The 16031-nt window shown below is 47.8% G+C and overlaps 1 protein-coding gene across 2 annotated transcripts in view; it reads left to right on the top strand.

Annotated features, from left to right (window-relative positions):
• Positions 1–3449: 3449 nt before the first annotated feature.
• SLIT3 (slit homolog 3 (Drosophila)) overlaps positions 3450–16031 on the top strand; it is a 593250-nt gene continuing 580668 nt past the window's right edge. The window contains exon 1 of one of the 2 annotated variants that reach the window (XM_012649737.1): positions 3450–4063. In XM_012649737.1, coding sequence (XP_012505191.1) covers positions 3867–4063 — 197 coding nt within the window. In that variant the 5' untranslated portion in view covers positions 3450–3866. The remainder of the gene's footprint in view (positions 4064–16031) is intronic. The other variant, XM_012649736.1, reaches the window with a different exon arrangement.

Here is a 16031-nt window from a genome sequence, read left to right as displayed (position 1 = left end):
GGACAACTTGTGGGAGATGAGGTGGCAGAGGCTGAAAACTACCCCAAAGTTCAAGATCACATTATCAGGTCTTCATTTTAGAAAGATCCTGGGATCATCCCGTCAAAGGATGGATTGGTGGAGCAAAAAAATTAAAAAATAAAGTTAGAGAAATGGTGGGGGCCAATGTGAGCAATACCCAGGCATGCAACTGGGGATCTAAACAATGGCAGGAGGACCAAAGATGGAGAGGGGACAGATTCAAGAGATGATCTTGGGGAAGAATTTACAACACTCAAGAACTGAGCAGCTGCAATAGGAGAGAATGGGAAGGTGCTTTTGAGCTACTTTGACTTCTCAACATTTCCACCCACTTTTCAGTTAACAGCTCCCTATTTTCCTTTGAGAGCAGGATTCCTACCTGCCCAACTGAGTGCAGTCTCCATGGAATTGTCACCCACAGGTTCTTGTCTCCTCTGTCCAAAGGGCAATCACATGATCCAAGCTGGGCCAATCAGTCACTCCTTCCTGGGAATCTGGAAATCTTGGGCCTGGCACCTAGATCCCACCTTGGGTCTTGTCTTTTTTGAAGCCTCCTTCTTCAGTTTTTTCCTTAGATTCTGTATGCTACCCAAGACCTTCTTAAAAAGTCATTTTTTTTTTTTTTTTTTACTTCAACGAGCTACAGTTATTTTCCATTGCTTGCAACCAGAAAACCTTAACTGACTGGGGTGGCCATGTGAATGGTGGTGCCTTATCCAGGGAGAGAAAAGCAGGTGAAGGACAAAGCTTGAGACAGGGTTTCATGGGAAATGGTAGGTAGTAAAATGGGAAAGATCCAAAAGTTGGGCCAGAGAGGCTTTTGTGGAACTCTAAAAATCACACCACAGAGTATAAAGCCATCTCTGGCCCTTTGACATAGAAAGTTCTACCTAGCAGGCTCACCTCCTAAAGAGGTAACCAGAGAGAGTAATTCCTCCATGGGGAGGCTGTCACATTCTGAAGGTCCCCAGATTCACTGGGGGAGTGGACAGAGCCACATTGTCAGTCCAAGAACCCTGTGTCCTGGCTCTGGCTCTCTCACTGATGAGCTGGGTGAACTTGCATAAATGCGCACCTTTCTCTGAAATTCAATTTCCTTGTTAGTAAGATATAAGGGCTGAATTATATTTGAGGTTCTCAAAATATGTCCCAAAAGAATTTTAAGTTTACATAAAAAGGGGTTGAATATACTGGAAAACTCGGGTAAACAAACCTTTAATGGGGGGGTTCCTTATTGCTTATGGGACTTCTCGGGATGTTAAATATACTCATCAGTGATGCAAATCTCCAAGAGGGGTGAAAGTGGGCAACATTTCTCACTCTGTCTTTGCCCAGGGAAACTTTTTTCCCCCATGAAGAAACGTGTGGAACCAGCAGTGATCAGAAGGCACTTGTAGAAATGCCGGGCTAGGTGATTTCTAAGGCTGTTCCAGCCCAGACGCCCCATGACACTGTGTAGCCCAGCGTTCTGTGCCGTTCCTGTCTTTTCCACTTGCCATTCCTGGGGGATGATTGACTCTGAAGGACCTCTGAGATCTGTTCTAAGGGACTTCTCCCAGGAAAAAAGTCACACTTGAATGCCTATGAAGTCACTTAAAGAGTTAGTCAGGCCCATGAACCGCTCCCTCCCCGCCCCCCCCCCAGCACCTTGAATGGAAAACATAGCCCCCCACTGCGCTGCCGGGAGCATTGATCCCAGCCCAGCCTGAAGGGATTGCCCCAAAACACGCTCGAGCTTGCATTTGGGAAAACAAAGAAAACCCTACTCCTTTCTGCTCCAGACAGTCTGAGACGCTTTTGTGCCCTTGGGCCCTTGCCCGGTTCTCTCATCTGCCTCATTCCTGGTACTAAATTGGTTCAAGGTTTGGAGGAAAGCTTCAGAGGAAAGGGGGAAAAGGATGTTTAGAGTTCTTAAATGCTGAAGTCACCCTGAGGACCAGAGTGTAGACCCTGTCCGGCCACCAGGGGGCGATGACAACAGCATCTGTATAGAAAGCTGTTCCCAAGAATAACAGCAGTAAATTGCACCTAATGTGTTTATGAATGATGGAGGACTGGAGTGCGTGTGTGTGCGTGTATGTGTGTGTATACAATTGGGTGCCTGGAGCTAAGACTTTGAAAATCTGCTAAGTATAATAAAATAAAATCTGCACCTCTACTATATATTCACAGGATGTGCTGGAAAGTTTCCTTGAAGGAAAATGAGGTGGAAGGAATCAGAGGAGCATTCATATTAAACAGCAGGGAAGATCTCTCAGGAGCACCACTGTCGTCGTGTGTGCGAGCATGCGTATGTGAAAGCGTGTGACTACCTATGCATAGGCACAGATGTGTGCCAGTTTGTGTGAATGTGTATGTGTGCAGGGCTCATTCAGGTTTTCCCAGTGTGAGGGGACCTCAAAGAAGTCTGGGCAATACTTCCTCCAGTTCCTGCCCTTTCCCTTCAAACAAACAAACAAAATCCTTCCAACAAGTATTTATGGAGCCTCCGCACGCGCCCCTCCCCACCGGCATCTGGAAAAGCTCAGACCTGGCCAATTTAAAGAGGGCATGGAGGAACGAAGGCTCTGGGGGCAGAAGGGATGCGTCGCCTGCCAATGACTGTTTTGCAAGAACACTTTCTCTTCTTTGATGCTCCGAACAACCCTGGGAGGTGGGTCCACAGGGGGCTGTGGCCCTTGATTTGAGGAAACCAAGGCTCAGAAATAATACGATTGGTCCAAAGTCACCAGTCAGGAAACAGAAACCCAAGGACTGAACACGGTGTTGTCCATCCGAGTCCCTGACATCACTACGTTAAGCAGCCCACCAGGTGTGGGGTCTGGGCAAAGCAGTGCAGCCATGTTTTGTGACATGTGTGACTGTGGCGTGCATTCGATGCATGTCAATCAAGCAGGTCCTCTAAGGAAAATTGTGGAAATTGTGGATCCTTGCTAAGAGTACTCGGTGCCGTAGCGGCGCAGCTTCGCGGGTGAGAGTGCCCTGGTTTGGCGTCCCTGGGAGCTGTGTGATCTCGGACAAGTCATTTCACTTCTCTGAGCTTCGGATTTTTCTCTATGAAACGAGGATACTCAGAGCCTGCGAGAGCGTGTTGGGACTGAAGGAAAGAATATGAGCAGAGTGCCCAGCTCAATGCCAGAACTAAAAAAAAAGGTACCACAAGCCTCATCAGCTCTTGGCTCCCACGAGTGAATGAGTTTCAGTGTTTCTTTCCTGGGGCCCTGCTGGCCGAGCCCCCTTCCGTCCCCAGTTCCTTCCCTCTCTCTCCTCTGCTGCCTCCTCCCTCCCAGCTTTTGGTCGCTCCAGCAAAGTTCCCAACTTAGTCGACATGACGCGCGGCGCAGCCAATGGGAGGCGGAGTTGGCGTTTTTGGGGGGTGGGAGGGGAGGGCCCCGCGTCTCCGGTGTCTGCCCTGCTCAGTGAATGGAGAGAGCGAGCGCCGGCCAGCTCACCCGGCCGCCCTGTGCCCCAGCCGCCGCCGCCGCGCTCCCTAGCCCAGCCCCAAGCCGGAGCTCCCGGGGCGCCGCGCCCCACCGCGCTCGCCCCAGGTCCCCAACCCGGCCCGCGGGCCAGCGGGGCCAGGGGGCGCTCGGCACCTGGGCACTCCCAGCGATGCGCAGCGGGGCAGCGCCGGCCCCGCAGATGGAGCTGCTGCTGCCGCCGCCGCCGCCCGGCGCGCCCCGCTCCGCCCGCGCCCCGTGCGCCTGAGCGCCGAGCTCGCCCCTCCTCCGCGCCAACTCCGCCGCCCGCTCCCCAGGCCGCCCGCGCTCCCCGCGCGCCTCCTCGGGCTCCACGCGCCTTGCCCCGCAGAGGCAGCCTCCTCCGGGCGCGGGGCCCTGCACACCATGGCCCCCGCGCGGACACGGGCCGGCGCCGCCGTGCGCGCCCGCCTGGCGCTGGCCTTGGCGCTGGCGAGCGTCCTGAGCTGGCCCGCCGCCGTCGCCTGCCCCACCAAGTGTACCTGCTCCGCCGCCAGCGTGGACTGCCACGGGCTGGGCCTCCGGGCTGTTCCCCGGGGCATCCCCCGCAACGCCGAGCGCCTGTGAGTACCCCCGCCCCGCCCCGCCCTGCGCGGGCCACCCACCTGGGTCCCACCGAAGGGGCCCCCAGGCGCCAGATCCGTCCTTTCCCCTTGGCCGCGCTGGATGCACTCTCTGTTTTCACCCCCTCTCCGATCCCCCCCCAATCTCTGAGTTGGGGGCCTGTGGCTTTGGGCAGTTCTGGAGAGGGAGGTCTCAAAGCTCTCCGCAATGGGCCAAGAGCAGTGCCTCTCCGGGGGTGAAGGCTCCGGACGCAGGGCCCGCTGACAGCTTCCAAGGAGTAGGCTGGCAGAAGGCGAGGGGAGGAGAGAACACGGCAGCCTCGAGGTCTTGGGGTGAGGGTAAGGGGTTCGTGCTCATTAAAGAGGGGGACGAAGGAGAAAGCCATAGGGTGAGGGGGTGTCAGGGCATGGAGGCCAGAGAGACGGCCTGAGACTGTTGCCCGGCTTGGAGATCAGGATGGGCCCGCCGTTCTCTGGCTGCCCTTGCAAGGAAAGTTGAGAGTGTGGGTGAAGGTTTAACTTCTGAGGAAACGGACAGATTCAGAGTGGGTGCTTGCAAAACCCGCCCTGCCTGGAGTGCAGCCTGGGAGATGCCAAGTTGCAGCCGGGGTTTTTTATGGCTCGGTTATAAATGCCTCCCCAAACGGCCGGAGAATGGAAATGCTGACAGCCCTTCAAATGAGCCCTAGCGCTGTAATCTTACAAACCGCACTCAGCCTCGGATCCTGGGTTTGGCAGCCAGTGGAGAGGAGCTTGGAGAGTGGGGTGGATTGACCCTCGTTTTAACCCCAATTGTGCAACCAAATATTTACTTTTCATATGTCAACGTTTTGGAAACATTTATCATTTTGATCCTCAGACCAAATTCAAAACTTGAACTCTGGGTGGGCTCTTCTTAGTCCGAAGTGGGGGTGTGGGGAAGGAGGGAGAAATGGTGGAAGGGGTGGGAGCTGTCCTGGGAACCCAGCCGGGAAGTGGGTGAGGGTTTGCTGTAGTGTGATAGACTCTCCAGGTCTTACTCTCCCTCCTTCCCCCTTCCCCACGTGACTCAGGGGTAGGTATGCATCTTCCACTCTGCCGTGTTGATTTCAGGCTGGAAGAGAGTGGGGATCATGTGAATTGTCCTAGTATGTTATTCCTGTTAGTCACCTCCTATCACTCCCACCTCCTCTTCTCTTCCACTTACTCTTTGTGCATCTCTGGGCAGAGACTCAACAACTGCCTTCCTTATTCCTGGTGCTTTCCTTTGGCTCAAAACATTTTTTTTCCAAGTGCAACGATTGTTCTGTTGGATCGAACCACGCAATCCTAAAGGGTTAGAGCTGAATCTTCATTAACACACGTTGAAAACTGAGCTGGCAAATGTAAAATGACTTGCCCAAGGAAAAACAGCAAATTGATGGCAAAAAAGGGCCAGAATCCAGGTTTTTACACCTCAGTTCAGATATTATATTAATCTATACTGGGAAAAAATTTGTTTTAATGGAATTTTTAGATACCTATAACTTATAAACTAAGTTTCCCTCCTGCTTACACTCGTGCTAGCCACATTAGTGAAATAATAACTGTAGCTAATGTTTAATGAATGCTCTTCGTGCCTTCACATTTATGTGTATGCGTTATCTCATCGAATTTCTACAACAGTCTTGTCAGTTACCTAGATAATGCTTATTACTCCATTTTACTGTTAAGCCATCTTGTCATTTACTCAAGGTCATGTAGCTAGTTAAGTGTCTGAATCCAAGCCTGCCTAGCTCCTAGGCCTATACCCCTTCCCCTCAGCTGGACATCCTTAGAACGAGGGTCAGTTTGGGCCAAGATCTATAAACAGTCCTGGGAGGGTTCTGGCTGGGCTTGGATCTTAGAATAGGCTGCTGTTGCTTCTGCTTTGGGTATCCCCTGCAAACGTTCAGCTCACCTTCACCTCCTGCTCGGGATCTTAAGACTACTTCTTGCCCATCTTCAAAATCATGGTGCATGTTTGGGAAACCAAGGAAAGTGAGCTCTCTTCTTGGTATGTAGGAAGTTTTCCAAAGCTGCAGGCACAGCACCGAGGCCAGCATGCCACTCAGTCACCTCCCTCAGAAGATCCAGGCAGCTCAGGGGCAGCCCATCTGTTCTACAACTGGAGAAATAGGGTGAAGACTGAAGGCCTGGACCTTGCCACGGGCCTCCTGCTGCAGTCATGGTCCTGACAGGCAGTGGCGGAGCAGGAGCTGCTTTGAAATCTCTGGTCTCGGCCCTGGTTGGTGGTGTCGCTTTGGCTAGGGTGCATGGTGGTGATGGGGCTGCCTAGGCTGGTCTCTCATTCTAGTCTCCCTCCTCCCCAGCAGTGGGGGCCAGCCTTTAGGAGCAAGCTGGGTCAAGGTAACCACAGAGTTTCAGGGCAGCCCACCAATAGTCCTTTACCAGCCCACACCTTCTCTCGGTCCACTCAGTTGTAAGATTTCAATTCTGCAAACTCCTTGGGGGATAGTTGGCATTTTTATGCTATCTAAGGATTTCTTCAGGCAAGAATTGTTCATTCATTCCTCCCTCCATTCATTCAACAAACATTCCTTGAGTTTCTACTGCATTCCAGTACCTGTATATAAAATCATTACATATGTAGATGAAAACCAGAACTTCAACTTAAAGAATATAAGCAAGGGGTAGAAGAAACAAACTTCCTTTGTTGAGCATCTTAAACTTCCCAGGGCTTACTTTGTCACGGGGCACAAATTTTGTCTGCACTGCCATGAGATGCTCAAGACCTTCCTAAAAATCCAGTTTTCTGATCTCAGATGTTTAAATTGTGTTTTAAAACAAAGGAGAAACATTTTCTCCATTCTCTGTTCCTGACTCTGCCTCCCAAAGAGCCTTTCATGAAGAGATTTGTGTATGGATGTGTGTGTTTGTTGTTTCTCTGGATGCTTTTGGCTTCTGAAACCCTGTGGTATGACATTAAGGAAAACCTGAGTGTGGATAATGTGTTCACCATTCGGACTCTGCTTCAGGCCTGGAATGGGGCCTGAAGTGTTTGTAATTAAGCCAGTATCAGAGTTGGGGGTTTGTATTCCAAGATCTTCCCCAGAATGTCAGCGTATCACACAGAAAAAGAAATTCTCTGTCTTTTGTAAACTACTGACAGTTTTTCCCCCTCAGTGAGGAGGTGACACCCACAAGAAAGCTAAATAAACGCAGAGGAGAATTCAGTGTCATTTATCTCCCGTGCAGCAAAGATAGAGGACGAGTGGAGAGGAAGTGGATGGTGGTGCCTGAACCCAAACATTTACCAGGGAGCGCAGAGTAAACAGATGTTGCGTTTACCCTTCTGAGTACAAAAGGAGCCCGCAGATGTAATTCTTCTCTAACCACAATCTCGGCCTGGAAAAAGCAGGCAGATGAAAATGAACGCTCACGTGGGGCCTCTTCTCCTGGTCCTGCCGTCCTGCGGAGAGACGGGCAGAGGCCCACTTCTCACTGTGGCGAGGTGGCGGCCTGGACGGTAGAGTGAGGGCAAGAGTGGACATCTTTGGTTTTCACTTGGCTCCAGAACATGCAGGAGACGGCTGTATTTAAATAAACATTTCCTGTTTGCGAAGGAAAACAGGCAAAAGGCTGAAACGTGAGAATGTGGTAACTTAATTTTCTCCATCACTCCAGATGACGGCGAGCTTTGCCGGTGGTTGGGTCCAATAAAAACCGACACCATGTCACAGGCTTTGCCTCACTTGACCACAGAGGTCCCGGGATCAAGTGGGAGACTTTACAGGATGCTCAACAGCCAGGCCCTGTGTCCTGGTCCTCCCAGCCCTCAGGCCAGCTTAGAGGACAGGGGCAAGCTGGTGAATCATGGGGCCTCTCTGGGCCAACCATGGTGATGTGGCCTTTCCGGGAAGCACAGTGCTCTCCTGGGGAGTCTGATGAGCAGCTGAGTGCACCCATCTACAAGGTGCTGTGCAACTTTGAACAGATTGCTTTACCTCTCTAGGCCTCATTTCCCTGAAAGTCGAATTCTAGCATAGGCTTAGTGGTTTTCCATATTTATAGTCTAGTGTCTGCTGGTGAACTGTCAGGATCATCCTCCCTAGTGCTTAGAATAGTGTTGAGCACACAGTAGGGTGTCAACAAATGCGTGTTGGATAAAGGAATAATGAGTCTCAAAAATACAACTCTTTCTTCTTACGAGTGAAAGATGGGCAAGTAAAGATTTGCATTTTGATGTATGGCTAAGGGCTACTTACTAGTAACCTATTACATGAGTTCTTTATGAATCTAAATATTCTAGATTTTAAGTATCTAAAATTTGGATTTCATGAACTAAATTATTGCCTTACTAGAGTTACCAAGGACTCCCATCGAGTGATCCACTCCGGAGTCTGGTTGCCAGGTGTTGCTTAGCAACCTTGCAAAACTCCTACTGTGCACATGCCCATGAAAAGAGCTAGAAATCCTGAACACTTCAACCATCGGACTTTCTAATCAGGAACTCATCAGCAGCATCCTGAGCGCTCTGTGGTTTTTGATTGCTGCTCTTCTTGAATTAATTGATATGTATTTGTAGTATCATTATTGAGTTCTGTTTTTGCTGATCATCTGGATCTTCTATTGTTTCTGCATTTTTGCCATTTTGGTTGTTACTTCGTTTCTCTGCAGTATCAATTTGTTGTCACTGAGTTCCTTGGAAAGTTCCGCTGGAAAGTGAGAATGGATAGTGGGTTGGAGTCTTGGGAACTTAAGTGTGCTGTGGCAAAAAGGTTTCAGAGATTTAAGCATTGTGGTTAGGGAGACAGGCCCCGGAGACAGACAGCTCCGGGTTTGAATTCCAGCACTGTCGCATCCTTGCTGTTGCACCCTGGGCGTGTTACACCATTGCTCCGGACTGGGGTTTGTTTAATGCCCCATAATACAGGGATGATAATCGCTCTGTCCACATGGGCATGTTGTGGAAGTAGCCCGGGGCCATCCATGCACTGTGCACCGCATGCTGCCCACCATGCTGTCTGCTCGTTGTCATTGCTGTGATTGTCTATACACTATGATTCCTTGACTGTAAAGTGTGTATGGTAAATGTTCCTCTTTGGGAGGATTAAATGAAATAATGTGCAGGAGGTGCTTAACACAGTACGGCTAGGTGCTGCATAACCACGTGTTGGTCAACAATGGACCACATGTAGGACAGTGGTCTCATGAGATTATAATGGGTATGAAAAATTCCTGTTGCCTAATGACGTCGCAGTTGTGATGTCGTAGTGCAATTACTTTTCTAAAAATAAATGTAGTGTAGCCTAAGTGTGCAGTGTTTATATAGTCTACAGTAGTGTACAGTAGTGTCCTAGGCCTTCACAATCACTCACCGCTCACTCACCGAGTCACCCAGAGCAACTTCCAGTCCTGCAAGCTCCATTCATGGTAAAGTGCGCTATGCAGATGTACCACTTTTAATTTTTTATACCATATGTTTATTGTGCCCTTTCTATGTTTAGATACACAAATACTTACTATTGTGTTCCAGTTGCTTACAGTATTTAGTAAGTAGCATGCTGTAGCATGCTGTAAAGGTTTGTAGCCTAGGAGCAGTAGGCTGTTCCATGTAGCCTAGATGTGTAGTAGGCTATGCCGTCTCGGTTTGTGAAAGGACTCTATGATGTTTGCATGATGACAAAATCGCCTAACAACACGTTTCTCAGAATGTATCCCTGTTGTTAAGTGACACGTGACTGTACCTGACACATAGGAGCCCTGCACATATTATTAATGATACCGACTGTGGTTACTATTTTCACTTCCTCATCTCAGGCCCCGTCCAGCTGGAAGGTTTGAGGTGCCCACTCTAAATTTGCTCCAACCCAGAGCCCTGTGGAGACAAGTTCCTGGCCTGCTTGTGGCTGTGCCCAACACCCTCTTGCCTGGGCCCCTCCTTCTCCCCCTCTTCTCTCGGTTCTGCCCCTGCAGCTAAGCCCAGGTTGGCCTCTGTTCCATAAAAAGGGGATTACAGTTGAAGTGGTTTATATCTTTTCCATGGGCGTGCTGCTTTGTGGTATATTTAAATAAGGAATGCATTTTATTTATTTATTTTTGGGGGCTGGATTTTCATGGGGAAATTTTGGCCCTGACTTTTTTTTTTTTTTTTCAATGCTCATTCTTTCTATCTTTTCCTAAATACCTTCTTTTACGGACTTCCCACATCTGCCTCTAAAAGTTACTGCTTTTACTTGAAACAGCTGTATTTACTAGTGTGCTCCACCCTCATTATGTAAGGTGGTCTTAACCCTTTTTAGAACTGCTGAAAAGAAAGAAAAAACAAGGTTGGCTTTCCCAGAAAGCTCTTCTGGACCACCACTAATCCCCAAATGGGGTAGACGTGGAGGGTGCCCTGGCACTCTGATGATTTTTCACAGCTGTCCATTTATGCATTGTCCTCCATCCTTAAGTTTAATTCAGGCTTGCCCCAGTGGGAAGCTCACTGTAGGAGTGCTCTGTGTCTCTGGTCCGCAGGCCTAGACTGTGTTTTGTACTGTTACTGCCATCTGCCAGTGGGCTATACTTTCTTTCCCATTCACTGTGGTTTTCATAGTTGTGTGGGCAGTGCCATATTTGATACAGCGACACCCTGGAAAAATTGGTCAAGGGGTGTGTGATTAAAAGTCCTCAGTACTGAGTAGATAGGAGATGGGAAAAGTAATGATTTTAGTAGGTAAAAGTGTGGCCCCAGAGCCACACTCTGGGGCTCAAGTCCTGGTTCTGCCACCTACTAACTGGATGACCTTAGTTTGCCCATTTGTAAAATGAGAATAATAATAATACCCCTTGCATAGGATGCTGTGAGTATTGAATAAACCTACATTGACTAACTGGAACCAAGTGCATGCTCCATAAATTCTTCTATCATTATTATTTTCATTCTTACTGACTGTAGTCTTCCTTTCAGAGAATGCTTAGGATGAAACTTCATTTAGAAAAATACAGATTTTCAGGGTTGGAAGGGGTCTTTCTGTTCAAGTCCCGGCCACATGAAGGCTGGTCTTCCATCAACACAATTTAGGGGGAAGCAGTCTGTCAGCCTCCTTTGTTTGATTACATCTAGCGATGAGGAACTCAGTTCTTCCTAAAGCAGTTCATTCCATTAAAAAAAAAATAGTGCTAATAAGAAAATTTTCTTTGTGCGGGGATTGAACTTATCTCTTGTTGTTGGTTGTTACCCAGAACAAGTATAATCTTTTTTCCAAATGAGAGGTTTTAAGGAATCATATTGTTGTTATTTTCTCACCACCCACTTACCCGAGTCTTCTTTTTTATTTCTTAAATTTTTAGAATTACCCCAACTATCCTGTATGTGTTAAAGTTTGGGGTAGGCCTTGTCCTCCATTCCTAGTTCTCTTCCTCTAAATAGGTTCCAGACTTCTTCGATTGCATCAGTGAGAAAGAGATCTTCCGTACCCTCGCTGTCTTACTTGACTTCTACCAGTGCATTCTAAGGCAACCTTTTCACCGTGGACAGCCGTGCTCCTGGGCAGGCTCATTTTGACTTGGTCTATCCTGCATCTGGGTATCTCCCCAAGCTTCCAAGCTGTGATGTTGTTGTCCCTTATTCTAGATTTGTGCATTTGACTTTTGGAATCTAAGTGCAACGCTTTGCAGTCATCCTGATTAAATTTTGGCAAATCATTTCATTTCATCAGCTTTTTCAGGAACATTTTCTATTTCGATTTCCTCATCTAGCAAATTAACCATTCCTTTCCCCATCCCCCATTTTGTATTCGCTCTGCAATTTTAGTGAGCTTGCCTCGTGGCTCTTTATCTGAGCTGTCAGTATAATCTGCAGAGTCCTCTCTGGTGATGTTTTGAAGCCTTTCTATGGTCTGGCATGCGGATTACATAAATATATTGTTCTGTTCTTTCTGGCCAAGGTGGATAAAAATGCTGAAGTCCTATTAGCCTTTAGCATCTTCTTCCCCTGGGGTTCTGCTGTTCAAATTTTCTCTGGAATAATTTCCTATTAATGCTAATACTTCCGTTTGCTGAATTTTCTCTAAACTTTTGGTTTCCCATGGAACTTTCCGTCATGACTTTAGCTTCATTTTTGTCCTATTAGGCTGGTACCGGAAGCCCCATCAGCATGGGATGTGAGGGGTATGTGTGTGTGTTTGTGTGTGTGTGTGTGTGTGCGCGCGCACGTACACATGTGTGTTATTTTCTCCTGGAAAATATTTTAGCCTGAGGAATAGGGCCTTTCTGCCAATAGCAAAGCTTGGGTAACTTCAGCTTTTTACACACGATGACTTCCTTTAACATCTCGGGTACCCATTGGCATGGGGCACATGCCTGAGTAGTTCTGGGAAAAGGTAAGATGGAGGATAAAGCATGCAGGACTGAGGCCTCCACGCTTCCCAAACCTCTGTCAACAATAACAACAATGACAACAGTCACCACAACAGCAATAGCTAGTATTTATTGAGCCCTTCTTTGTGCCTGGCATTGCTCTTAACACTTAACATGCATGAACTCATTTGATATCCTAACAATGATGCGAGGTAGGTATGAATACTGTCTGCGTTTTATAGATGAGGAGACTACATCAGAGAGGTGGAGTGAGGTCCCTGGACAGGAGCAGGGGAGGCAGGGTTCATCTAGCCAGGCTGGTCTCAGAGTCTGCATTCCAACCTCTGGTCATGTTGTTCCTCCCCAGATCTTTCAAGTCGGCCTCCTTTTCTGTCTTCCAAATTCAATTTTCAAAGGACAGCTAGAAGAAAAAACTCCGAGTCCAACTTGAATCACTGTGCCCCTGCTGGATGCAAGGCGCCAGGAGAGGATGTCAGGGATATGATCTAGACACCTGGTGGAAGGGAGCCCTCAGGTCCAGATGGGGGAAGTAGTCGGTGTTTGAACTGGGGCTTGAAGAATAATAGGGTAGAACTTCCCATGCTTAGAAATGGTAAAGTAGTACAGAGTCACAGAACTTCACGGTTAGATGGGCCGGGCCTGAGCCCAATTTAAAACAATAGGAGCTGCACTTGTGGATGTTTTATCTAACATGGAGGTTTAGAACAGAATCCAGTAGGTCAAATCTTAGGAAAAATATCACCGTGGTGTGTATCCAATTATTACTTTTTAAATTTTGGGTTTGAGGGGATAAACCCTCCAAGAACAGTTCTGATGAAACTTACCGACCAATATTTTTCCCCTCAAGTAGCTACTCAATTTTGACAGGGATTGTCTTCCTTTCCAGCTAGTTGTACCACTTGCTTTCTTTTAGCCGTGATCTCTGGGCTCCTCCCACCCTGGCATCAGGGCCTGTAAGAATGAAATGTATCTAAGATGCATCCTGGCCTGAGTAGAACGTGGCATCACTTACCATGGCTAGATCACTGCTTGTGTGGGCTCAAGCTCCTCTTCTCTTGTCCGAAACGCCATTCTGGTTCCTGACCCCTGATTCATTCTGCACTTTGGCAGCAGTGCATATTGTGGTTCCTGAAAGCCTGCCAGCACATTTAACCACCCACCTTGTCTCCCTCGTGAGTTTTTTGGCCTCCCAAGCTCCTGTCTGCTACCAGGCATACCCATTCTTAGCTCCCCTGCCCTCTAGAATTAATAAATGCCCTAACTCAGGTCCGTCTGCATGGTGTAGAGGCCATGTCCTCTTCTCATCTGAAGCTTATGGCTTGACCATGGAATTGGGCATCTTTGCATCTCTCCCTGAGCCTGAGCTGCTCCTGGCTCCTGCCTTAACCTTTCTAGCTTGGCTTTTTGTCCTCTCCTGCCCTCCGTGTTGCTTCCCATAGCTTTGGTACTGAATTTGGACTGTCATCACCAGAGCCCCAGGTCCTGAAATTGGATTTCATGGCCTGGACCTTCACTGGAGGCTGGAGACCTACAACTAACACATGGCTTTGTCCTGGAAACAACCTTAAACTTCATCTTCATGGCCATCAGAAGCCTTTTATCATGTTCATCGTAGTGCGTATGGGTGCTCTGGGCCTGGACTGTATAAATGATAAATTCCTTAGACATACTTCCGAGCTCCCTGCACCCCAAGCAGAGAAGACAACAGATTATTTTGTAATTAAAAAGCATAGCAATGATGATTTCATTGGAGAGCTATCCTGCTCAGAAATGTGTTGCAGAATTTTCTGGACTAGCTAGCACTTTGCTGACATTCTTTTCCCTCCTCCCCATCTCTGCCCAGCTCTAGAATATAGGTAGAAAGTGTTCTGTATATGAGATTTCTAACTGGTATTAGCGGGAAACCAATGGAGAGTACAATTTGGATGTGATCGTAATGAGTAGAAAGACCTAGGCTGAATCCTGGTTTCCATGTTTCCTAACTGCCCGACCTGCATGAGCACCTTTCTGAGTCCCCACTGTCCCATCTGTAACCTTTGGAATCTGGGAATAACACTTCTCTCTGGGGCTGATGCAAGGTTTAAATGAGATCAGATGTCTGCAAATGCCTTCTAATTTTAGTGCTACGTGAATACTTTAATGAGTCCACCCACAATATCTGATTTGAACCACTAAATCCTGTATCTGGAAGATGATCAGGGTATATTTTAGAAGTTTCCATTTACATATGAAGAAAGTCAGGGAGCTCCAAAGCCTTGCTCAGAGTCACCCATGTCTTCAAACTCTTGTTCCAATTTCTTTTTTATTTAACAAGATGCATCTTTTGCAAATGCAAATATAGCCTCACACCAGCCATGTCAGCAACCCAACCAGGTAGAGTTTAGAGGACTTCTTGCCTCACTGGGTAATTATTAAGTGATGTATCCAAGACAGTAGGATCAAATAAAGGAATCCATGAAATATGGAGATACTTAAACGAGCCGTTTATTGAGTGTCTACCAAAATGAATAAAGCAAGTAAAATGTTCTCATAACTAGGACAGCTCAAAATACCATGAAAATCAGGCTGGACTGTCCCTTCTCACCAAATGACTGACAAGGCAGAGGCTACCATGCTAGCTAGGTTCAGAGGGGAGATTTATGGGTTGGGGGAAATGAGTGAAGGATGCAGCACCAAACCCTCAGGAATCATTGATGAAAGCAAACCCTCCTCATCCCTTTTAGCGGTTACAAATATGCAGAAAAACTCACACATCATAAAAAATAGTACAAGTGGAATAAAAAAAAACTCAAGGGGAAAATATTAATCTGAGAACAATTGTATCCGAGAAAGCATTCGAATATGCCTCTGCAGCTTGCTGGCAAACACTGCAAGTTATGCATTTTATTAGTCCTAACTGTGTAGAACACTGACCTTATTTGAGAAGCATTTCATAAACACTGACACACAGTGCAGCAACATGTAAGGTTATGAGATATAGGGCCTTCTTTGGGAGGCTGGCTTCCCTTCCCCTCCTGGGCTGCAAGGGAACCACGGACATCGTTTCCCCAAGGTAGTAATTCCTTTATTCTTCTCTCTTAGGTTTAACTCAGCAGAGGGAATTTTCCCAGGCGAAAATGAGAAAGGGGGCTTTGGAATGAAATTTGCCCTCTGGGTAGGTTAGCATAAGAGCAGGGTAGGCGATGGGGAAGACTTGTCTCTAGGGGGAACAGTCTGAGAACCATCATTTGGCCAGTGGAGTTTCTTTTTGGAGATCTTACCTGGTGTCTGGAGACTTTGGCTGTGATTGTCGCAGAGGGTGGTTCTCAGACAACATTCACCTGGCCCTGAGGGATGCAAGACCCCTAGCTTGCAATAGCCCCGAAAAATGCCTCCACTACATCCCCCCACACCCCCATCTGCTGGCACTTTCCTTCTTATCTGCTGCCAGCTTACAAGTTCTGAATTTCTGCCACAGAACTTGGTTCTGTTCCTCCCCCTCTCGTTTCCTTCCCCAGCCAAGAGATTTTTAGGTTTTTGAGTATCTCTAGAGATCATCTGGTCCACTCCCTCCCCACTTATCTCAGCCCGTCTCGAAAGGTCGATGTCTTAGGGAGGTCGTAGGAGAGGACCTCAGCTTTCTGGTGTGATGGTGAGACGTTTG

Source organism: Propithecus coquereli, unplaced genomic scaffold, assembly GCF_000956105.1.
Source record: "Propithecus coquereli isolate 6110/MARCELLA unplaced genomic scaffold, Pcoq_1.0 Scaffold301, whole genome shotgun sequence".
In the NCBI taxonomy this organism is placed as follows: Eukaryota; Metazoa; Chordata; class Mammalia; order Primates; family Indriidae; genus Propithecus; species Propithecus coquereli.
The sequence above is the reverse complement of the archived record's forward strand: the minus strand, read 5'-3'. Positions and strand labels throughout refer to the sequence as shown.